At 44.1% G+C, this 25536-nt stretch overlaps 1 protein-coding gene across 1 annotated transcript; it reads right to left on the reverse strand.

Moving 5' to 3' along the window:
• Positions 1-5802: 5802 nt before the first annotated feature.
• On the reverse strand, positions 5803-6306 carry LOC309961737 (putative endogenous retrovirus group FC1 Env polyprotein; the record flags this gene model as incomplete). Its single annotated transcript, XM_082839242.1, has 1 exon — positions 5803-6306. One exon carries the CDS (start codon positions 6304-6306, stop codon positions 5803-5805), a length of 504 nt encoding a protein of 167 aa, XP_082695368.1.
• Between the last annotated feature and the right edge of the window lie 19230 nt (positions 6307-25536).

The raw sequence follows: 25536 nt of genomic DNA on the forward strand, positions 1-25536 counted from the left end.
ATGGTGAGGCTGGGAATGCTGTTCAATTGCTCTGTACCTAGGGGAAGAAGTAAGGGAAGGATTATAGCAAGACCTGAGGATAGGAGTGGTGGGGAAAAACCGAAGCGAAGAGAGCTGCGAACGTTGGGTTCTGGAATGGTGAGAGGGAAATGACATGACTTTAGATGCATTAGAACTTTGGAGATAGAACTCAGATGTCTAAGGGAATTATATTGAGAATTTTTGTGTGGCATGCAAATACAACGCTCTCCTCCTTTTTTCTACAAAATCTTTATTGAATCCCCCAAAGCAAATTTGATTTCACAAAGCCTTAGAAACTACTATAGGTTTTACTGAAATGTTAATTCCCGCTTCAAGGTAGGTGTAGGATAAGACTGTTAAGTCCCCATGGGGCCCAGACACAATTGGTAAACAAATATTTTATCCCTATTTCAAGCATTTACATTACTCTGTGCTTCTAGAATCACACTGAGACTTTTTTAAGACTGCAAGAAAATAAGACTTATATAAATGTAAAAGTTGTCAAAGATATAGGACAAGAATTTATAGCTACCATTTTTATAACTTTCAAATACATTTTGGGGGAAAACTTAGGTTGTCTTCCATTTTAATTAATTGCTATTTTTAAAAAAGTGCAGCAGTGATTTTGTTCTCAGTAAAAACTTGCATAAACACTGATGGTTTTTAAACCAGTGGCAGCTTAATGGTAGGAAGGAGACCAAGGCGAGGGAACTGTCAGCTTCCAGCCTGTCTCCCATCCAATCAGTGTCTTTGCTTTTATATATTTTAAATATTAGAATTCCAAATAAGAATTCCTAGTTCTTAAAGAAAATGTTTAAAAGCTTGGTTGTTTAGTGAAGGTTTAAATACTTAGTGTGTGTATTCTCTTTACTAGATAAAACATAGTCAATAACATCCAACCTAACCCCAAATTTCAAATACTTGTCTGCCTGGTCTCTTCTGAAAAATCTCCCTGATAGGTTCTTTCCATATATCCCCCTCCCTCCCCCAATTAACTCTACCTACTTTACTTGTCATAAAGCTCCCTTTATTGTACCTTCAAGACAACTACAAATCTGCTCTGCTGACCTTATGTGTTAGAACATCTGTGGCACTTATCTTGACTTCTGCATCCTTCTCTATTTTCTATTAATGATTTTCATTTCACATTTTGATTTTAGACTTTTATTTTTAGCTTGGTATTCTCCCATGTGGCTCTGACTCCTTCAGCCTTGAGAGTTGCCTGTGAATTTGTCAAATCCCAGCACCACCACGTCAGCTGTCCCATCTTTGATTAAAGAAATAAAACAAAATCAAAATATCTTTAGAGCAGAAGTTAATTACCAGTCAGTTAATACGCGTGTTTTATGGCTCAAATTAGAGCTCTAGGGAGGGTGGGAGGGAGACACAAGAGGGAGGAGATATGGGGATATATGTATATGTATAGCTGATTCAATTTGTTATAAAGCAGAAACTAATACACCCTTGTAAAGCAATTATACTCCAATAAAGATTTTTAAAAAAATACAGGTTTAAAAAAAAGAAGGGATTCTGCTGTATTTCAAACATAAACAACTCACGTGCCAGGACAACTCCGCCAGGGGAAATCACAATAAAGGGACAAGTCTTCCAGGTCTTTTAAGAGAACATCAGTAAAGCAGGTGCCATTTTATTCTTCAGTCAACCTGTCACAGGGAGCTTTCTCATGAAACCAAAAATGGGGGTTGAGGGAGAGAAATCAATGCATTAGGTTGAAGTGTGCTGTATCAATCACCTGCTTATGCAAATTTCTTGGGCCATTAGGAGCTACTCAAGCCCAGTCTCATATATACCCCTTCCAGTGGCTAGTGGAGTGCTGCTGCACATGCCCAGATACGGCTTAGGGGAGTGGATGACGCTCAGTGTAAGAGGGGTAGTTCAAGTTCCTGGTTACTGGCTTTATGGTGACTGACTTCTTCAGTCTCTACTAAGACCCACAACAATCCAGAGCTATGTCTCAAATGGAGAGTAGTTGCTGAAGGGAGAATTTTATTGCTCAGAACTCTGAAACACTCATGGAGGTTTGTAGCAGGCTCCCTTGAACATTCAACTAGCCCATGGGAAATTTAAGCACCATTAGATCAGCTGGGTGTGAAGGCTCAGGTGATAGAGCTCTTGTAATGCAACCTCGGACAGCTGCGGAGCCTTCTCTAGGTTATATTTAAAGGTGTACAGGTTACTTGGTAAATGGTCAGAGCAGCACATCCAAATATGATTTATGTTGCATCCAAAAATCAAAGAGGCTCACTAAATGTTTAACTTTTTCTCTGTGGTTCGTAGGACAAAGTGCAGCAATTGTCATTCCTTTAAGGCTGTAACATGCCTGAAAAACAGACATCCAGAAATTTCCCCGAACTGGCATGTCCTTGAATTTTCTTGGGGTTTATTGCCCATTACCTTGCATGCATTTTTCTTCCTGATATTATGTGAATTATCCTCATCAGGTCCAGTAGGTATGATGTCTTTAATGTAGTGGACAGGTAATGTTCTGTGGAAATGTGAGATGATGAAAATCCCTATGGACCTAGATATGATAGAGAATTAGGTAACATAGAGATGAACTAAGATTGTAAAAAAATACTGTCGGCTCTGCCAAGTGAAAGAAAATTGATTCTGATAGACTTGGTTTATTATTATTCAAAAAAATCTTCTGCCTTCTCAATAACTTCATACCAATTACTAGAGGCTTTGTTGATTTTCTTCAGTCAAGGCATATCTGATTAGTCAGTTCTGATTAAGGTTACCACCTGATCTGTTAACATATTGCGATGTCATTCTTCAACGCCCATCTAACTTTTTCAGTGATGAAACGGAAGTTAAATGAAGATGGGAAACAGATAACGTCTATATGAGTTTCCTAGGGCTGCTGTAACAAAGTACCATAAACTGCATGTCTAAAAACAACAGCAAATTTATTGTCTCACAGTCTTCGTGGCTAGGAGTCCAAAATCAAGTTGTTGGAGGACAATGCTTCCTCAGATATCTGCAGAGGAGAATCTTTTTTGCCGCTTCCTGGCTTCTGGTGGTGCCCATCAGTCCTTGGCATTCCTTAGCTTGCAGCTACATCATGTCAGTCCCTGACCCCTTCATCACATGGAATCATCCCTCTGTGAGTGTCTGTGTCTTAACATGGCATTCTCTTCTCTGTCTCTCTTCTCTTCTTGTAAAGACGCCAGTCATATTGGATTAAGGACCCACCGTACACCAGTCTGATCTCATCCTAATTTAACTGATTACCTCTGCAGCAACCCTATTCCTAAATAAGGTCACATTCTGAGATACTGAGGGCCGGGATGCCAACATAACTTTTGGAGGGGAACACAATTTAACCCATAACAGCACCGCAGTATCTTCTCAAGACTTGACGTTGGTACTCATTTCTGAAATTTCTCCAAAGAGTCAGTCTTGTGTTTTATGGGTAAGGATTACTTCAGAGGTTTCAAATATGCCCTTTCCATTTTAGTAGGCTTCACTCCATTGGTCAGGGAGCCAATAGTGGGATTGCATGTAGTTGCAGTTTATGTATATACCAACAGTTCATTCAGAAACAAGGAAAATAACCTCAGAGTGTATCTGCAAACTAAGCCTATTCTGATATGGACTTAGAATGAAATTCCATTTATCTCCTGATCCCGTGCCCTCAGCCTGTCTTGTCTCATGCTGGTGTTCAGACTCCCAGAGCCAGTGCCCTTTCCTAGTTGACTGTAACTCTAGTAAAGAGGTGCGGCACCTTTGGAGGGAGGCCGAAGAAACCTCATATTACATCCTTGTGATAAGTATGTGTCAAAAGGGACACATTATCTCTTGAGTCAAAGGCCTTAGATAGGCCAGTCTAGATAAAACAGGTCTGGGAAGTGGGTGAGAGGCAGTGACACTTCATTATAATGATAGTGATTCAAGTTAGGTGTACACAGGTCAGACCTATAGTTTGATAGGTTTTTTGGTGGTGGTTGTCAGGAACAGCACCAAAAACGGAGGAGAGCTTAAACAAGCTTTATTTGGGAACGCTCCCGGGCGAGGTTCACTGGTCCGAGAGAAAGGGGCCAGAGAAGTCGTGCCCGGGTGCGGGCATGAACAAAATTTATAGGGGTGGACACAGGGGAGGCACTTGCTGCTGTGAAGCAGACCCCTTTTTTGGTAATCTCTCAGGTGTTGTGGCAATGTCAGGTGTCGGTTGCATCAGCCTCAGAGCCGTTGGTTCCACCCCTCGGGGAGCGGTCGATTGCATCAGCCTCAGAGCCGTTGGTTCCGCCCCTTGAGGAGAGGGAAGACCAGGGCCGAGTGGAAAGTCCCGGGTCTGTTTCCTGAGCAGGTGGAAAGTCCCGGGCTGATGCCACTCGTGGGTTCGGCTGCATCAACCACCCTGGTGGGGGTTCCGTCTGACTCCCTGGGCCCTTCCCCGGACCTGCTAGCCTTACATCCCGACTTCTTTGGTGTAATGGGGCGACGTTTGGTCTCTGGCTACTTCCTGCTGTACGGGGGCGCCGGAAGGGAGTCAGGCGGCCAACGGTCCGGAGGTTAGGGGAGGGCGGCAGCGGGGGGTTCTGTGGGTAGTAAGGTATATGGATGGAGGAGCATCTGATTCACTGCCACCCAAGAGACTTCTTGTATGCGACTGCGGAGAAACTTGAGGAAACGGGGCAAGCATGAATAGGATGCAGATAAGGATTAAGGGGCCTAGGATTGGTGTCAGCCAGGTATAGAGGGTGGACCGCCACCAGTCGGGGATGGGGGAGGTGGATTGTCGCTGCCTGCGTTGGAGTTCTTCTTTTAAGCATCGGAGAGCATCTACATTGTCTTCAACGACCCCTGTCTCGTTGATGTAGTAGCAGCACTCTTCCTGTAGGAAGAGGCAGGTACCTCCTTTGTCGGCTGTCAGAAGGTCCAGGGCGCGTCGATTTTGGAGGGCAACTCGGGCTACTGAGGTGATCTGGCACTGGAGGGAGGTGATGGAGGCGGCAGAAGCCTCGATGGCTAGCCGGAGTTTCTGTTCTAGGTCGCGGGATGTTGAGACACTGTGTGTTAAGGCCCCTCCCCCAATGCCCGCAGCAACGGGAGAGGAGGCGAGGGAAATGACTGCGACCATAGGGAGAAAGATGGCCCTTTTTTGTCGGCCAAAAAGTTGTGTGGTAAGTGAGAGAAATTCGGCTTGGCCATATAATGTGAGTTGTGGAACAAGGGTGACGGGGATACATGGGAATGGGGAGGAAGAGTTGACCTCTTTTGTAAGGGAGCCATTACACCAAAAGAACAAGCCTGGTGAGGCCCCCATTGGCATAGTTACAGGGAGGGATGAATTGCAAGGGAGTGCATCATTAGTTAAGTTTGGGCGGCTGCCATAGCAAATTGTGAGGTTCTTTTTTTCTAAATCAAGAAATATGGGGACTCTTAAAGGGGGAAAAGGTAAGTTTTGGGAGGAATTGAGGAGGGTAGAGGTGAAGGGCTGGTCGAGTGGGACAGCAGTTAATGGTGGTCTGCCAAGTGAGGAACATAGAAAGCAGTCAGAGATGTTGCCTATCCTGGTGTGATTAAGCATTTGCACCCCCTGGCAGATGAGGGCCAACCAAGAAAAAGGGTCCGTCTTGTGGTCAGGGTGGGGTAGTTGGCGTTCTAGGGCCTGTTCCATCTCCTGGACCATGGTGGCCTGCTCGCTCAAGTGCTGGATAATTTCAGGGATCACTCTGACGTATGGGCGGAAGACCCTGATAGAGCCCACGGGGTAGGCATCAGTTGCCCACCGGTAGATTTTTCCTTGTACCCCTTTTACCATCTTGTGTCCCAGGGATCTTTGAGATTGATGAATAATTGACCCTTGTCATTTGTGGTGAGCAGGTGGGATTGTCGGAGCGAGCTCCTGGTATCTAGTTTTGCCACATGGATGTTACATGAGTGATAGGGGCACCCCCCATAGGTCTCATCCCACCATTGACAGTAGTCTCGGGTCTGATCGTAAGTGAAGCAGACAGCGGGGGTGGACCATCCCAGGGGAACACCTTCTATGTTAGAGATGGGGATCTGGACTGTTACCAGGGCCTGGCACCCATCTGGTTGGCAGTCTCCCATGCCCAGGACTCGGGCGTGGGTCCGACCTTTAGCTTGCCATGTCCTGTGGACATGGAAGCGCCATAGGGACATCTGGTGAGTCCTGGGTGGCAGGAGGAGCAGCAGGAGGAGAGACAGGGTGACGGGCAAGCCATCGTCTCGTGGGACCCAGCGGTAGGGCCGTCCAAGTCTCTGAAGTTGGGGCCATTTTAAGGCGGGAGACATGGTACCAGGAGGGGTGTCCCAAGAGTTTAGCTGCCGTGGGAGTGGTGAGGATCACCGTATGGGGGCCTGTCCACCGTGGCTTGAGAGATTGGGGGTGTAATTCTTTGAGGAGGATGCTATCGCCGGGTTGTAGAGGGAGAGAGGAAGTTTCAGAGGCAGTGACCGTCGGCAGGTTGTGGTCAGCATGTTCACGGAGAAGGTGGCGAAGCAGAGACAGGTAGGGGAGGTAGGAAGCTAGGGGTGGGTTTTGGGTTGGTAGGTTATGGAGGAGAAAAGGGCGGCTGTAGAGAAGTTCGAATGGACTGAGACCGTAGGGGTCCGAGGTGAGGCTTGGATTCGGGTGAGGGCAAGGGGGAGCAGGTTGGGCCACGAGATATGGACCTCAAGGGACAGCTTGGTGAGGTGGTCTTTCAAGATTCCATTGGCACGCTCAATCTTACCGGATGACTGGGGGTGGTTGGGGATGTGGAGTCTCCAGGTGATCTGAAGAGCCTCGGATACCTGTTGAACCACCTGAGAGACGAAGGCGGGTCCGTTGTCCGACTGGATGGAGATCGGCAGGCCAAATTGGGGGATGATATGTTGGAGAAGGATGGTGGCGACTGTATCCACCGTTTCTCGGGCCACTGGGAAGGCCTCGATCCAACCTGAAAAGGTGTCAACAAGAGTGAGCAAATATCGGAAGCGTTTACAGCAGGGCATATGGGTGAAGTCAACCTGCCAGTCCTCGCCAGGTTGGTGTCTGCGCATCTGGTGAGTAGGGATTCGGGGCCGTAGGCCTCCTTGTGGAGAGACGGACGCGCAAGTCTGGCAAGCCGCGTGAGTTTTTGAGATGGCATCTCTGAGTCCAGGCATGTAAAAGAGGGGATCTAGGAAACGGAACATCGCCTTCGGGCCAATGTCTAGGGACTTGTGGACGTCTGATAGGAGGCTGGCCGCTTGGGCTGAAGGGAGGGCAACTTTGTTGTCCATAAAAATCCATCCTTTTTCGGTCTTGTGGCCCCCTTTGGATAGTAGGGCGCTCTCTTCATTGGGGTCGTATGCGGGTCGGATTGAGGTGGTGATGAACAAGATTGGAGCTGGAGGGGCCTCTTTGGTGAGCTCGCGGGCCACGGAGTTGGCCTTTGAGTTACCTTGTGCTATTGGGTTAGAGGGAGACTGGTGGCCCCTGCAGTGGATGACTGCCACCTCCTCAGGCAGCTGGAGGGCATCCAGGAGTTTTGCAATGAGGGAGGCATTGACCACTGGGGAACCCTTGGTCAAAAATCCGCCCTCCCTCCAGAGAGTTGAATGGCTGTGCGCAATCAGGAAGGCATATTTAGAATCTGTATAGATATTGACCCTTTGGCCCTTAGAGAGATTGAGGGCCCATGTAAGTGCAATCAGTTCAGTCCTTTGAGAGGTTGTCCATTCTGGAAGGCGGTTGGCCTCGATAATGGTTGAGATGGTTACTATTGCGTAGGCCGCCCGGCGGCGTCCGACGGCGCCCGACGGCGCCGAGTATTGAGCTGCCATCTACGAAGAGGGTGCGGTCCGGGTTTAACAGTGGCGTATCAAAGAGTCCCTCCCTCGGCGGGCTGAGGGCCTCTACGACTTGGGGGCAGGAGTGGGAAGGGGAGGTCCCGGTATCGGAGATAGGCAAGAGGGAGGCCGGGTTTAGGCGGGGGGAAGAGGTCAAGGGAGATAGCAGGGTTTTCAATGAATAGCAGGTGGAATTTCTGGATGCAGGAGGGGCCCAAGAGAGAGAAAGACTTATGGCCGAAGAGGTCGGCCAGTCGGTGGGAGGAAAACACTGTCAGCGGGCGGGCCAGGGTCAGTTTGAGTGTTTGTTTGGTCAGCTTGGCTGCTGCTGCCGAAGCTCGGAGGCGTGGTTGCCATCCCCAAATGGTTGGGTCAAGTTGTTTGGAGAGGTAGGCCACGGGGCGATAGGAAGGCCCTACGGGTTGGGCAAGGAGTCCAGTAGCTATTCCAGTCCATTCATCTACAAAGAGGTGGAAAGGACGGTCGGGGTTAGGCAGAGAAAGGGGAGGGGAGGATATCAGGGTGTCTCTGAGGGTGAGAAAGGCCCGTCGAACAGTGGAGGGAGAGGTGGAGAGGTAAGGGGTCCTTGGGGGGTTTCTTTAGCAGCTAAATATAGGGGCTTAGCAAGAAGAGCAAAGTTAGGGATCCAGTGTCGGAAAAATCCTATTAGGCCCAGAAAGGACAGAATCTGGTCAGCTGTCTCTGGAGGTTGGAGGTCGCGGATGGCCTGGGTGCGGTCGGCTGTCAGGCTCTTTGTTGTGGGGGTAAGGTGGACTCCCAGGTAGGTTACTGAGTGTGTAGACAGTTGGGCCTTGGTTGGAGAGACCCGATAGCCGCGAGAGCCGAGATAATTGAGGAGGTCAGCAGTGTGTTGTTTTGAGAGGCTGAGAGATTGGCTACAGAGGAGGAGGTCATCCACGTATTGGAGGACTATACTGGGGGTGAGAGGGCAGGAAGCGAGGTCCCGCGCCAGAGCCTGGCCAAAGAGGTGGGGGCTGTCGTGGAAGTCCTGGGGAAGAACCGTCCAGGTGAGCTGGCGGGAAGCCTGGGTATCCGGATCTGTCCAGGTGAAAGCAAAAAGGAAGTAGGAATCAGGGTGTAGAGGGATAGAAAAGAAGGCGTCTTTGAGATCTAGGACCGTAAAATGGGTGGTGGACGGGGGAATATGGGAGAGCAAAGTGTATGGGTTTGGCACAACTGGGTGGAGGGGAATTATTGCCTCATTGATCAGTCAGAGGTCCTGGACCAGGCGGTAATCTCCTGAGGCCTTGCGGACAGGCAGGATGGGGGTGTTGCAGGGAGAGTCCGTGGGGACGAGGAACCCCTGGTCTAAGGGTCTGGTGATAATAGGCTGTAAGCCCCTTAGATGAGTCTCAGAGATGGGGAATTGGGGCCTGGATGGAAACTTGGAGGGGTCTTTTAAGACGGATTAGGACAGGGGGGTGGTGTGTCACAATTATGGGTTTTGATGTATCCCAGACCTGGGGGTCTATCCGGTTGGGGGAGATGGGTGGAGGAAGAGAGGAGGGAGAGGGCTCCGCTGCCAGACCGAGGAGGGGGAGCAGGAGTTGAGAGAAGGAGGCCTTAGGATCAAGTCTGGCAAGTTGGAGAGAGGCCCCTAATTGGAAGAGAACATCACAACCTAGCAGAGGAACCGGGCAGGACGGTATGACTAAGAAAGAATGAGTGAAAGGGAGCCTCTCCATGTAACATGAGAGGGGGCCGGTCTGGAGCGGGAAGGACAGCTTACTGTCGATGCCCATAACCGAGATCTGGGAAGGAAAAACTGACCCGGAATATGTAGGCAAGACCGAATAGGTAGCCCCCGTGTCCACCAGGAATGAGATGGACTTACCCGCTACCTGTAGCGTCACCCTGGGCTCGGCAAGGGTGATGGGAGTCTTCGAGTCCGGGTGATGTCAGTCGTCAGCCAATCCCAGGAGTTCGAGTGGTAGAACCTTCGGGTCCGTTCGCCCTCCGCGTGGAGGCGCTGAGGGAGGGCCGGCCGTAGGGCAGTCACTCTTCCAATGGCCTGTTAGCCCGCAGCCAGGGCAGGACTTGGAAGGAGGCCGGGGATTGGGACATTGGCGAGCCCAGTGCCCCTCTTTTCCGCATTTGAAGCAGGCCCCTAGTGGGGTTGCCTTTGGCGGGTCCCGTGGATGTTGTCCAAGGGAGATGGCCGGCCGCAGGGCGGCTACGAGGGCTTGGGGCTGGAGGGCCACCTTTTGGTGCATCCGAGCCTGTCGGCTGGATTCTGCCAAATCCTCACGGGCATTGTAGACTTTAAAGGCCATTTTTACCAGGTCTCGGATGGGAGTCTGGGGGCCGTCCTCTGCCCGCTTACGTTTTTTTCTGATATCAGGGGCTGATTGGGTGATAAAGTGGGTGGACAAGACCGTTGCGCCTGCGGGGGTGTCAGGGTCCAAGCAGGTGTAGAGAGTTAGGGCCTCTGTAAGGCAGTTGAGGAAAACGGCTGGATTTTCATTGGGCTCTTGGGTTATCTCTTTTAGCTTTTCGAAGTTGACAATCTTGTGGGAGGCAGCCTGCATACCAGCCAAGAGGCTTTGGATCATTAGATCGTGTTTGCGGCGACCGTCTTGGCCGTCCTGATAACTGCAGCCCGGATCGGTGCCAGGAACTGCAGTGGCTCCGGCGGGCATAGAGTTATCAGTGAGGTGGACCTGATCTGCGTGGTTTTGGGCAGCAGTTTGAATTCTTTTCCTCTCGTCGGGGGTCAGAGTAGAAGATAGGATCTCAAAGATGTCGTGCCAGGTTAGATCGTAAGCTTGAGAGAGGTAGCGAAATTCTTTGATGTAGCGGGAGGAGTCGGCAGAAAAGGAGCCTAATCACTTTTCTATTTGAGAGAGATCTTGGAGGGAAAAGGGAACATGAACCCTAGCTAATCCTTCCGCTCCGGCCACCTCTCTTAAGGGACAGAGAAGGTTTGGGTCTTGGGAGTCGTGGTGGTGAGAGCGGGTGTGTGAGCTGATAGGCGAGGAGAGGGGCAGGAGGGAGAGGTGGAGGGGGAGGAAGCAGGGAAAGGGGAAGCCAAGGGGGAGGTTGCCGGGGGAAGCGGGGCAGCGGTGGGGGGCGCTGGGGTGGGCTCAGGAGGGAGAGGGGCCTCAGGGTAGGGTGGGGATTGGAGAGGAGCTCTGGAGGGGGGAGAGGCGAGAGATTCGGGTGGGTCGGCTAGTGGAAGAGGGGTCATCGTCAAAGGAAATTAGGGGCTTGGATATAGGAGATGTCTGTTTGGCAAGAAGGATCTGGGAAGTGGAACAGTCGATGCAGAGGGAAGGGCGGGAGCGTAAATACCAGAAGGCCTGGACGTAGGGTACCTCGGACTATTCATCTGTCCAGCGGCAGTAGATCTAAATCCCGGAGGATGTTGAAATCGAAAGTCCCTTCAGGAGGCCATTTAGATTGATTGTCTAGAGCGTACTGTGGCCAGGCCTCGGTGGAATAAACTATGAGCCGCCTGCGGCGGAGATCTTGAGAAAAGCCGAGTTTTGTAAAGTTGGCCAGGAGACACCCCAGGGGTGCCTTAGGATCTGGTTTGGATTCTGAAGTCCCCATGACCTCCGGTCTGTCCCCGGGTGCACAGAGAAAGAGAGAGATGTCTCTGGTCGGTCACGGCGGATCGGAGAGCGGTCACGGCGGATCGGAGAGCAGTCAGGCGGTTGGGACATCTCCACAATCGCCCGAGGCTCGGAGGGAGGATGGAGGAGTCCCTGACGCGGCCGCGGTTAAGGACAGGGAGTCCGGTGGGTAGGGACCCCGGGGGTCGAGGGGAACGAAGGAGGAACTTACCCCGCTTCTGCCGGATCGGGTGGGTGAGCAGAGGTCCCTAGTCGTCCCCTGAGGGTGGGGAGGGGTGGCCCCGCGGTAATTTGTGGGGCTGGGTACCCCTCCCGGGTTTCGGCACCGAATGTAAGGAACGGCACCAAAAACGGAGGAGAGCTTAAACAAGCTTTATTTGGGAACGCTCCCGGGCCAGCTTCACTGGTCCGAGAGAAAGGGGCCAGAGAAGTCGCGCCCGGGTGTGGGCACGAACAAAATTTATAGGGGTGGACGCAGGGGAGGCGCTTGCTGTGTGAAGCAGCCCCCTCTTTTGGTAATCTTTCGGGTGTTGTGGCAATGTCAAGTGTCGGTTGTATCAGCCTCAGAGCCGTTGGTTCCGCCCCTCGAGGAGAGGGAAGACCAGGGCCGAGTGGAAAGTCCCGGGTCTGTTTCCTGAGCAGGTGGAAAGTCCCGGGCTGATGCCACTCGTGGGTTTGGCTGCATCAACCACCCTGGTGGGGGTTCCGTCTGACTCCCTGGGCCCTTCCCCGGACCTGCTGGCCTTACAGTGGTTCATACAAAAATCTGTTTGGCAACAGTATTCTACCCAAATATTTTAAGCCACTGAGGATGATTCCTAATTATCAAAACATTTTGATTAAGAATCTGGACTTGATTTCTATTACAGCGGCCATGCTTACTGATTCTGGTGCTGTCATTTGTCCCTCTTTCTGCCTGAACCAGTGGGAGAGAGAGATATCAAGGAATTGGCTTCCATGATTGGAGGGCTGGAAAGTCTGAGATCTGCAGGGCAGGCCAGCAGGCTGGCAACTCTCAAGCAGGAGCTAACTGCAGCCCATAGATGGAATTTCTTCTAACTCAGGGACACCTCAGTTTTGTTCTTTTTTATCCCAGTTTTATTAAGAATTAATTGACACACACCACTGTACAAGTTCCAGGTTCATGGCATCATGGTTTGATTTACATATATTGTGAAATGATTACCACAATAGATTCAACTAACATCTGTCATCTCATGTAGATACAATAAAAAGAAGAGAAAGAATAAAGAAAAAAAAAATTCTCCTGTGATAATTGTTAGGATGACTCTCTTAACAACTTCCTGTATTATATCATACAGCAGTGTTAACTATAGTCATCATGTTGTACATTAAATTCCTAGTATTTATTTTTCTTATAACTGGACGTTTACCTTTTGACCACCTTCCTCCAGTTCCCCTCCCCCAACCCTCAGCCTCTGGTAATGCCAAGTCTGACCTCTTTTTCTATAAGTTTGTTTTGTTTTTTATGTTTTTAAGATTCTGTATATGCGTTCATACACTATTTGTATTCTTTCTCTGATTTATTCTACTTAGCATAATGTCATCAAGGTCTGTCCACACTGTAACAAATGGTAGGATGTCCTCATTTTTATATTCCATTGTGTATATATACAACTACTTTATCCATTCATCCATTGGTGGATACTTAGGTAGTTTTCATGTCTTGGCTATTGTAAATATAATGCTGCCATGAACAGAGGGGTGCAGATATTTTCACGTTAGTGTTCTTTGGATATATACCCAGAAGTGGAATTGCTAAATTATACAGTATTTATGTTTAGGCATTTTTGAGAATCCTTCGTATTATTTTCCATAGTGGCTGTACCAATTTATATTCCCACCAGTGGTACACAGAGTTCCCTTTTCTCCACATTCACGCCACCATTTGCTATCTTTGTCTTTTTGGTGATGGCCATTCTAACAGGTGTGGTGGTTTTAATGTGAATTTCCCTAGTGACTAGGGATGTTGAGCATCTTTTAATGTACCTGTTTGCCATTTGTATGTCTTCTTTGGAAAAATGTCTATTCAGGTCCTTTGCCCATTTTTAAGTTGGGTGGTTTGTGTTTTGCTTTTTTTTTGTTATTGAGTTATGTGAGTTTTTAAATATATTTTGAATATTAGCCCCTTATTGGATATATAGTTTGCAAATATTTTTTCCTCATTCTGTAGGTTGTCTTCTCACTTCGTTGATTATTTCCTTTTTTCTACAGAAGCTTTTTAGTTTGATGTAGTCCCACTTGTTTACATTTGATGTTGTTGTTTGTGCTTTGTGTCATATCCAAAAAAATCATTACCAAGACCCATATTGAGGAGCTTTATTCCTATGTTTTCTTCCAGGGGTTTTATGGTTTTAGGTCTTACATTTAAGTCTTTAGTCCATTTTAAGTTAATTGTGGTGCGTGGTTAAGATAGGGGTACAGTTTCATTCTTTTACATGTGAATATCCAACTATCCCAGTACCATTTATTGAAGAGACTATTTTCTTCATTGAGTACTCTTCGTTCCTTTGTCAAATATCTGTTGACTCTCTATGCTTGGTTTTATATTTTGGCCCTCAAATCTGTTTCATTGGTCTACTGTTTTGATGACTGTAGCTTTATAGTATAGCTTGAAATTAGGAAGTGTGATGCCTCTGGCTTTGTTCTTTCAGGATTTCTTTGGTTATTCAAGGTCTTTTCGGTTCCATATAAATTTTAGAAGTGTTTTTTCTACTTCTGTTAAAAAAAAATGCCATTGGAATCTTGATAGGGATTTCATGGAATCTATAGATAGCTTTTGATAGTATTGATATTTTAACAATGTCAATGAATAGGGGATAACTTTTCATTTGTTTCTGTCATCCTCAGTTTCTTTTATCAATGTCTTTTGTTTTCAGAGTAGAGATCTTTCACCTCCTAGGTTAAATTTATTCCTAAGTATTTTATTGTTTTTGATGCTATTGTAAGTTGCATCAATTTCTTTATTTTTCAGAAAATCTCTTGGTAGTGTGTAGAAACACTACTGATTTTTGTATGTTAATTTTATCCTGAAACTTTAGTGAATTCATTGATTAGATCTAACAGTTTTCTGGTTGAGTTTTGGGGATTTTCTATATATAAAATTATGCCTTCTGCAATTCTGATGCCTTTTACAACTTTTTAATTCTTTTTATTTTGTTTTTTTCCCTAATTGCTCCAGCTAGGACTTCCAATACCATGATGAATAGAAGTGGTGAGAGTGGGCACCCTTGTCTTGTTTGTGATCTTAAAGGAAAAGCTTGCAACCTTTCACCATTGAGTATGATGTTAGCTGTGGGCTTGGTTTGCCGTTTATGGCCTTTATTATGTTGAAATATATGTCTAATATATGCCTAATTTGTGAAGAGTTTTTGTCATGAATGAATGTTGAATTTGAAAAATTCAAAAGCTTTTTCTGCATCTGTTGAGATGATCATATGACTATTTTATTTTACTAATGTGATGTATCATATTAATTGATTTTGCATATATCGAACCATCTTTGCATTTTGGGGATTAAGTCCCACTTGATCATGGTGAATGATTCTTTCAACGTGCTGCTGAATTTGGTTTGCTAGTATTTTGTTGAGGATTTTTGCATCTGTATTATCAGGAATATTGGCCCGTAGTTTTCTTTTCTAGTAGTGTCCTTTTTGGTTTTGGTATCAGGACAGTGCTGGCCTCATAAAATAAGCATTCCTTCCTCTTAGATATTTTGGAAGAGTTTGAGAAGGATTGGTGTTAGTTCCTCTTTAAGTGTTTGGTAAAATTCACCAGTGAAGCCATCTGGTCCTGGGCTTTTCTTTGTTAGGAGATTTTTGATTAGTGATTCAATCTCCTTACTAGTAATTGGTATATTCAGGTTTTTAATTTCATCTTCATTCAATCTTACTAAATTGTATGTTTCTAAGAATATTTCCATTTATTCTAAGTTGTCCAGTTTTTTGTAGTATAGTCATTCATAATGGCCTGCTGTGATTCTTTGCACTTCTTTGGTATCAGTTGTATCTTTTTTCATCCATAATTTTGTTGATTTGTGTTTTCTTTTTCCCTTGGTTAGTATAGCTAAGGGTTTGTCAATTTCATTTCTTTTTGAATAATCAACTCTTTTTAAAACATTTTTTTATTGGAGTATAGTTGCTTTACAATGTTGTGTTAGTTTCTGCTGTACAGCAAAGTGAATCAGCTATATGTAGACATATATTCTCTCTTTTAGGGATTTCCTTCCCATTTTGGTCACCACAGAGCATTGAGTAGAGTTCCCTGTGCTGTACATTAGGTTGTCATAAGTTATCTGTCTTATACATAGTAGTGTATATATGTCAATCCCAATCTCCCAATTCATCCCCCCCTTTCCCCTCTTGTTATCCATACATTTCTTCTCTATGTCTGTGTCTCAATTTCTGCTTTGCAAATAAGTTTCTATGTATCATTCTTCTAGATTCCACATATAAGAGATATTATACGATATTTTTCTCTTTCTGACTTCACTCTGTATGACAGTCTCTAAGTCCATACACGTCTCTGCAGATGGCACAATTTCTTTCCTTCTTATGGCTGAGTAATATTCCATTGTATATATATATATGCCACATCTTTGTCCATTCCTCTGTTGATGGACATTTAGGTTGCTTCTATGTCCTGGCTTCAAATAACCAACTCTTAATTAATCTTATTTATTGTTCTTCTGTTCTCTATTTCACTTACTTCTACTCTAATCTGTAGTGTTTCCTTTATTTTGCTAACTTTGGGCTCAGTTTGTTCTTCTTTATCTAGTTCCTTAGGGCATAGAGTTAGGTTGTTTATTTGGGAATTTTCTTCTTACTATAGATGTTTATTTCTCTGAACTTCCCTCTCAGTATTGCCTTTGGCTGTATCCCACAAGTTCTGGTGTGTTTTGTTTGTCTCAAGAAACTTTAGAATTCCCCCTTTAATTTCTCCTTTGATCCATTGGTTGTTCAGGAGAGTGTTAATTTCCACGTGTTCATGGTTTTCCCAGCTTTATTCTTGTTACTGATTCTTGGTTTCATGCTGCTGTGGTCAGAGAAGATACTTGGTATGATTTCAATTTTCTTGAATTTGCTAAGACTTGTTTTGTGGCCTAAAATATGATCTATTCTAGAAAATGTTCCATGTGTACTTCAGAAGTGGGATAGAATGTTCTGATTATGTTTAGTCCATTAGATCCATTTGGTCTATAGTGTTATTCAAATCTACTGTTTCCTTACTGATTCTCTGTCTGGATGATCTGTCCATTGTTAAGAGTGGGTATTAAAGTTCCCCAACTAATACTGTATTACTATTTATTTCTCCTTTTAGCTCTGTTAGCTTTTGCTATGTATATTTAGGTGTTTTGATGTTGAACACATAAACATTTACATTGTTAAATCTTCTTGATGGATTGACCCCTTTATCATTATGTAATGACCTCTTCGTCTCTTTTTACTAGTTTTAGTTTAAAGTCTATTTTGTCTGATTATAAGTACAGCTACTCCTGCTTTTTTTGGTTACCATTTGCTTGAAATGACTTTTTCCATCCCTTCACTCTCAGTGTGTTTATGTCATTAAGGCTAACGTGAATCTCTTTTGTAGGTAGCCTATCATTGGATCTTTTTATCCATTCAGCCATTCTATGTCTTTTGATTGGAGAATTTAACCTGTTTATATTTAAAGTAATTATTTATAGATAAGGACTTATTACTGCCATTTTGTTAATTGTTTTCTGGTTGTTTTGTAGATCCATTATTCCTTATTTTTTAATATTTATATATGTATTTATTTGTGCCAGATCTTAGGTGTGGCACGTGGGATCTTTAGTTGCAGCATGCAGGCTCCTTTACTTGCAGCATGCAGGATCTAGTTCCCTGACCAGGGATTGAACCCGGACCCCCCTGCACTGGGAGCATGGAGTCTTAACCATTGGACCACCAGAGAAGTTCCCATTATTCCGTATTTCTTATCCTGCAGTTCTTTTTTTTTTTTTTTTTTTTTGATGTCTTTTGGTACTGGAGTGCTTTGACTTCTTTATCACGTTCTCTTGTGTAGTTGCTACAGGTTTTCCCCTGTGGTTACCATGAGACTTACATAAAATATCTTAAAATTATAACACTATTTTAAGCTAAAAAAACTTAACTTCAATAGAATTCCTAAACTTTACACTTTTACTTCTTCTCATCCTCCTCATATTTTAGGTTACTTCTATTATTACAATATTCATATTTTTATGTTGTGTAATAAGATTATTGTTGTTATGGTTATTTTTACATTTATTTTCTTAACTTTTAAACTAGAGTTGTAAGTTAATTATGCTCTACCATTACCAATTTACAGAGTCTCACAATGACTCTATATTTACCATTACCAGTGAATTTTACACTACCTTTTCCTGTTTTTATTATGTTAATTGGTGTCGTTTTACTTTTACTTAAATAACTCCCCTTAGCATTTCTTCTAAGGCAGGTCTAGTGGTAATGAACTCCCTCAGCTTTTGTTTGTTCAGAAAAGTCTTTATCTGTCCTTCATTTCAAAGGACAGCTTCACCAGGTGTAATATTCTTGGTTGACAGTTTTTTTCTTTCAATATTTTGAATATGTCATCCCATTATCTCCTGGCCTGAAATGTTTCTGTTGAAAACTCTGCTTCTAGTCTTGTAGAGGTTCACTTGTGTGCAATTTTTCTCTTTTCCTTTTAAAATTCTTTCTTTGTCTTTGACAATTTAATTTTAATGCGTCTCAGTATAGACCTATTCAGGTTAAACCTGTTTTGGTCTTTTGGGGCCTCATGGATCTGGATGTCCATTTTTCTCCCCAGGTTTTCAGCCATTATTGCTTTGTACATACTTTCTGTTCTTTTCTCTTCTCTTGGAATTCTCCAATGTAAATATTGTTTCTTCTCATTGTATTCTGTAAGTCTCATAGGTTTTCTTCAATCTTTTTTATTCTTTTTTCTTCTTGCGCCTCTGACTGGATTATTTCTAATGTCCTCTTCTCCAGGTTGCTAATTCTTTCTTCTGCATGGTTGAGTCTGCTTTTGAAATTCTCTATTAAATTCTTCAGTTCAGGGCTTCCCTGGTGGTGCAGTGGTTGAGAGTCTGCCTGCTGATGCAGGGGACACAGGTTCGTGCCCCGGTCCGGGAAGATCCCACATGCCGTGGAGCGGCTAGGCCCATGAGCCATGGCTGCTGAGACTGCGCGTCCGGAGCCTGTGCTCCACAACGGGAGAGGCCACAACAGTGAGAGGCCCGCGTACCGCAAAAAAAAAAAAAAAAAATCTTCAGTTCGTTATTTTTCAGTGCTAGGATTTCTGTTGGGTATTTTGGGATGGTTTCTATTCTTTGTCCAACTTCTCATTTTGTTCATACATTGTTCACCTAATTTTTTTTAGTTGTCTGTGTTCTTGTAGTTCACTAAACATTTTTAAGAGGATTATTCTGAATGCTTTAACAGTACAGATCTCCGTTTCTTTGAGGTCAGTTATTAGAGCTTTATTAGTTTCCTTTGATGGCATTATATTTACCGGTTTTTCATGATCCTGATTCCTTATGTTGGTATCTGTGTATTTGAGCAATTGGGTTCCTCTTCCGTACTTTACAGGTTTGCTTTGACAGAGACAGATATTCACCAGGCAGCTTGGTGTGGGTTTCTGGGCGTGTCTGCTGGTAATGTCCTTTAGCAGGAGGGACCTGCTATTATGGTCTGTTTTGGGGGTGTGGCAACTGTTTAAGCTCTCAGGTTGGGGGTAGGGGTGCGGCACTGGCTAAAAGCAGTTGGATAGGACTGCTGACTTGGTCCCCTACTTAAGTGAGGCCATAGGATGGGCTCCACAGTTGCCTGGATTCTCTGCTCAGGCTTACTAGATAACTGAGGGTGGGTACTATATTCAGTAGTAGATGGGGCTATGAATTAGCTTCCCTGCCCTGGCAGGGCAGCAGGATGGGACTCAGGGCCTGTACGTCTCATTGTTTGGGAACCTGAATTAGGCAACAGTGTACACTTAATTCCCTGGTCAGATGAAACCACTGGTTTTGCTCTGCAGATAGGGAAAGGCACGGGTTGTGCTGTTGAAGTGCTACTATAAGCAGCATTGTTGAACGGGCTATGCAGCTTCCCATGTGCTCTGGTTAGGTTCCCTGGTCATGTGGGCTGAGAGTGTATTCAGCAATGAATGTGGCTGTGAATTAGTTTCCTTGCATGGGAGCAGTGGGAGAAGCAACTCTAAAGCTGGTAAAGCTCTTTGCTGTCTTAAGCTGATCCATGCCCTAAGCTCCCTGGCCGAACAGGACCACTGGCTATGCTCTGTAAACCATTGACTCTGTCTTCCCTTTTCTTGGCTTGAGCACCCCCTGGGTGTACAGCTTCCAGGTGTTCTTGCCAGCCCTCTGGTCAAATGGGGCCAGGAGCCACAGGGAGTGGGGCTGTGTTTCAGCTCCCTTGCCTGGGTGGAAAGGGGAGGGTCCACTCTAGGCAACTCTCAATTTCCCAAACAGGTTCACCAGTTGGGAGGGGCTGAGTGCCAGCCTTAACTCAGCTATGTTGGTTAATTGGCTGTGAATTAACTCCCCTACCTATGCACAGCAGGGGAACTCTCCACACTCAGTATTGACTTTGCTCTGGGAGCAGTCAGCTCTGCCTGCCCACCTCTTGGTATGAGGGTTACTGAAGTACAGAGCTTCCAGATGTTCCTGCCAGTCAGATGTGACCTGGAGCCACTCTCCACAGCAGCTGGAGGTGTGATTCAGCTCCTTGCCCAAGGCATGGGAAAACCAGCCTCTAGGGCCAGCAAAACTCCTTATTTGAGAATCCAACTCAGGCAGATCTGCACCCTGCTGAATTCCCTGACTCACAGTGTGCCACCAACTTGGTTTTGTGGATGAGCAAATCCTCTGGTTTGGATCTACTTAGGCACTGCAAGTGTGAGCTCTGTGTGCTGGTTTGTTGCAAGTCCCCTTCTCTATCCCCGTGAGATTCCTAGAGGCTGGGCTCCACAGATGCCCTTGCAATCCCCATGGTGAAAGATCAGAGTAGGGCCTCCCACAGGATAACCCACAGTGCTGGAGGGGGCTGATGTCTTTTCTCACTGGAGGAACCAGAGGCTCAAGGGAGACTTTTCTGCATGGTGCTGAGCTGGCCCAGGGGAGAGGCAATGCAGTCAACATGTAGCCACTTCTCTTACCCATCTAATGCAGTATGTTTTAGACTCTGTGGTTCGGTGGGGGGTTCAGCCCTACCCCCGTGTTGTAGGATTCTTTCAGTGGTGTCTTGTTCTTTTTTTTTTTTAACATCTTTATTGGAGTATAATTGCTTTACAATGGTGTGTTAGTTTCTGCTTTATAACAAAGTGAATCAGTTATACATATACATATGTTCCCATATCTCTTCCCTCTTACGTCTCCCTCCCTTCCTCTCTCCCATCCTCCCTATCCCACCCCTCTAGGTGGTAACAAATCACCGAGCTGATCTCCCTGTGCTATGCGGCTGCTTCCCACTAGCTATCTATTTTACGTTTGGTAGTGTATATATGTCCATGCCACTCTCTCACTTTGTCCCACTTTACTCTTCTCCCTCCCCGTATCCTCAAGTCCATTCTCTAGTAAGTCTGTGTCTTTGTTCCTGTCTTTCCCCTAGATTCTTCATGACCTTTTTTTTTTTAAGATTCCATATATATGTGTTAGCATACGGTATTTATTTTTCTCTTTCTGACTTACTTCACTCTGTATGACAGACTCTAGGTCCATCCACCTCACTACAAATAACTCAATTTCGTTTCATTTTATGGCTGAGTAATATTCCATTGTATATATGTGCCACATCTTCTTTATCCATTCATCTGTTGATGGACACTTAGGTTGCTTCCATGTCCTGGCTATTGTAAATAGAACAGCAATGAATATTTTGGTACATGACTTTTTTGAATTACGGTTTTCTCAGGGTATATGCCCAGTAGTGGGATTGCTGGGTTGTATGGTAGTTCTATTTTTAGTTTTTTAAGGAACCTCCATACTGTTCTCCATAGTTGAGGTATCAATTTACATTCCCACCAACAGTGCAAGAGGGTTCCCTTTTCTCCACATCCTCGCCAGCATTTATTGTTTGTAGATTTTTTGATGATGGCCATTCTGACCAGTGTGAGATGATATCTCATTGTAGTTTTGATATGCATTTCCCTGATGAATAAGGTGTTGAGTATTCTTTCATGTGTTTGTTGGCAATCTGTATAGCTTTTTTGGAAAAACGTCTATTAGGTCTTCTGCCCATTTTTGGATTGGGTTGTTTGTTTTTTTGATATTGAACTGCATGAGCTGCTTGTAAATTTTGGAGATGAATCCTTTGTCAGTTGCTTCATATGCAAATATTTTCTCCCATTCTCAGGGTTGTCTTCTGGTCTTGTTTATGGGTTCCTTTGGTGTGGAAAAGCTTTTAAGTTTCATTTTCCCATTTGTTTATTTTTGTTTTTCTTTCCATTACGATAGGAGGTGGGTCAAAAAGGATCTCGCTGTGATTTATGTCACAGAGTGTTCTGCCTATGTCTTCCTCTGAGAGTTTTGTAGTGTCTGGCCTTCCATTTAGGTCTTTAATCCATTTTGAGTTTATTTTTGTGTATGGTGTTAGGGAGTGTCCTAATTTCACTCTTTTATATGTAGCTGTCCAGTTTTCCCAGCACCACTTATTGAATAGGCTGTCCTTTCTCCACTGTACATTCCTGCCTCCTTTATCAAAGATAAGGTGATGATATGTGCGTGGGTTTATCTCTGGGCTTTCTATCCTGTTCCACTGATCTTTCTGTTTTTGTGCCAGTACCATACTGTCTTGATTACTGTAGCTTTGTAGTATAGTCTGAAGTCAGGGAGCCTGATTCCTCCAGCTCCGTTTTTCGTTCTCAAGATTGTTTTGGCTATTCGGGGTCTTTTGTGTTTCCATACAAATTGTGAAATTTTTTGTTCTAGTTCTGTGAAAAATGCCAGTGGTAGTTTGATAGGGATTGCATTAAATCTGTAGATTGCTTTGGGTAGTAGAGTCGTTTTCACAATGTTGATTCTTCGAATCCAAGAACATGGTATATCTCTCCATCTATTTGTATCATCTTTAATTTCTCTCATCAGTGTCTTATAATTTTCTGCATACAGGTCTTTTGTCTCCTTAGGTAGGTTTATTCCTAGATATTTTATTCTTTTTGTTGCAGTGGTAAATGGGAGTGTTTTCTTGATTACACTTTCAGATTTTTCATCATTAGTGTATAGGAATGCAAGAGATTTCTGTGCATTAATTTTGTATCCTGCAACTTTACCAAATTCATTGATTTGTTCTAGTAGTTTTCTGGTAGCATCTTTAGGATTCTCTGTGTATAGTATCATGTCATCTGCAAACAGTGACAGCTCTACTTCTTCTTTTCCGATTTGGATTCCTTTTATTTCCTTTTCTTCTCTGATTGCTGTGGCTAAAACTTCCAAAACTATGTTGAATAAGAGTGGTGAGAGTGGGCAACCTTGTCTTGTTCCTGATCTTAGTGGAAATGCTTTCAGTTTTTCACCATTTAGGATGATGTTGGCTGTGGGTTTGTCATATATGGCCTTTATTATGTTGAGGAAAGTTCCCTCTATGCCTACTTTCTGCAGGGTTTTTATCATAAATGGATGTTGAATTTTGTTGAAAGCTTTCTCTGCATCTATTGAGATGATCATATGGTTTTTCTCCTTCAATTTGTTAATATGGTGTATCACACTGATTGATTTGCGTATATTGAAGAATGCTTGCATTCCTGGAATAAACCCTACTTGATCATGGTGTATGATTGGTTTAATGTGCTGTTAGATTCTGTTTGCTAGTATTTTTTTGAGGATTTTTGCATCTATGTTCATCAGTGATATTGGCCTGTAGTTTTCTTTCTTTGTTACGTCCTTGTCTGGCTTTGGTATCAAGGTGATGGTGGCCTTGTAGAATGAATTTGGTAGTGTTCCTCCCTCTGCTATATTTTGGAAGAGTTTGAGAAGGATAGGTGTTAGCTCTTCTCTAAATGTTTGATAGAATTTGCCTGTGAAGCCATCTGGTCCTGGGCTTTTGTTTGTTGGAAGATTTTTAATCTTAGTTTCAGTTTCAGTTCTTGTGATTGTTCTGTTCATATTTTCTATTTCTTCCTGATTCAGTCCTGGCAGGTTGTGCATTTCTAAGAATTTGTCCATTTCTTCCAGGTTGTCCATTTTATTGGCATAGAGTTGCTTGTAGTAATCTCTCATGATCTTTTGTATTTTTGCAGTGTCAGTTGTTACTTCTCCTTTTTCATTTCTAATTCTATTGATTTGAGTCTTCTCCCTTTTTTTCTTGATGAGTCTGGCTATTGGTTTATCAATTTTGTTTACCTTCTCAAAGAACCAGGTTTTAGTTTTATTGATCTTTGCTATCGTTTCCTTCATTTCTTTTTCATTTATTTCTGATCTGATTTTTATGATTTCTTTCCTTCTGCTAACTTTGGGGGTTTTTTCTTCTTTTTTCTGTAATTGCTTTAGGTGGAAGATTAGGTTGTTTATATTCGAGATGTTTCCTGTTTCTTAAGGTGGGCTTGTATTGCTATAAACTTCCCCCTTAGAACTGCTTTTGCTGCATCCCATAGGTTTTGGGTCATCGTGTCTCCATTGTCATTTGTTTCTAGGTATTTTTTTATTCCTCTTTGACTTCTTCAGTGATCACTTCGTTATTAAGTAGTGTATTGTTTAGCCTCCATGTGTTTGTATTTTTTACAGATCTTTTCCTGTAATTGATATCTAGTCTTACAGTGTTGTGGTCGGAAAAGATACTTGATACAATTTCAGTTTTCCTAAATTTACCAAGGCTTGATTTGTGACCCAAGATATGATCTATCCTGGAGAATGTTCCATGAGCACTTGAGAAAAATGTGTATTCTGTTGTTTTTGGATGGAGTGTCTTATAAATATCAATTAAGTCCATCTTGTTGAATGTATCATTTAAAGCTTGTGTTTCCTCATTTATTTTCATTTTGGATGATCTGTCCATTGGTGAAAGTGGGGTGTTAAAGTCCCCTACTATGAATGTGTTACTGTCAGTTTCCCCTTTTATGGCTGTTAGTATTTGCCTTATGTATTGAGGTGCTCCTATGTTGGGTGCATAAATATTTACAATTGTTATATCTTCTTGGATAGATGTCTTGATCATTATGTAGTGTCCTTGTTTGTCTCTTCTAATAGTCTTTATTTTAAAGTCTATTTTGTCTGACATGAGAATTGCTACTCCAGCTTTCTTTTGGTTTCCATTTGCATGGAATATCTTTTTCCATCCCCTTACTTTCAGTCTGTATGTGTCTCTAGGTCTGAAGTGAGTCTCTTGTAGACAGCAAATATATGCGTCTTGTTTTTGTATCCATTCAGCCCATCTGTGTCTTTTGGTGGGAGCATTTAGTCCATTTACATTTAAGGTAATTATCGATATGTATGTTCCTATTCCCATTTTCTAAATTGTTTTGGGTTCGTTATTGTAGGTCTTTTCCTTTTCTTGTGTTTACTGCCTAGAGAAGTTCCTTTAGCATTTGCTGTAAAGGTGGTTTGGGGGTGCTGAACTCTCTCAGCTTTTGCTTGTCTGTAAAGGTTTTAATTTCTCCATCAAATCTGAATGAGTTCCTTGCTGGCTAGAGTAATCTTGGTTGCAGGTTTTTCTCCTTCATCACTTTCAGTATGTCCTGCCACTCCCTTCTGGCTTGCAGAGTTTCTGCTGAGAGATCAGCTGTTAACCTTATGGGGATTCCCTTGTGTGTTATTTGTTGTTTTTCCCTTGCTGCTTCTAATATGTTTTCTTTGTATTTAATTTTTGACAGTTTGATTAATATGTGTCTTTGCGTATTTCTCCTTGGATTTATCCTGTATGGAACTCTCTGTGCTTCCTGGACTTGACTATTTCCTTTCCCATATTAGGGAAGTTTTCAACTAAATCTCTTCAGATATTTTCTCAGTCCCTTTCTTTTCCTCTTCTTCTTCTGGAACCCCTATAATTCGAATGTTGGTGTGTTTAATGTTGTCCCAGAGGTCTCTGAGACTGTCCTCAGTTCTTTTCATTCTTTTTTCTTAGTTCTGCTCTGCAGTAGTTATTTC

Source organism: Leucopleurus acutus (assembly GCF_964270905.1).
Source record: "Leucopleurus acutus genome assembly, chromosome: 5".
In the NCBI taxonomy this organism is placed as follows: Eukaryota; Metazoa; Chordata; class Mammalia; order Artiodactyla; family Delphinidae; genus Leucopleurus; species Leucopleurus acutus.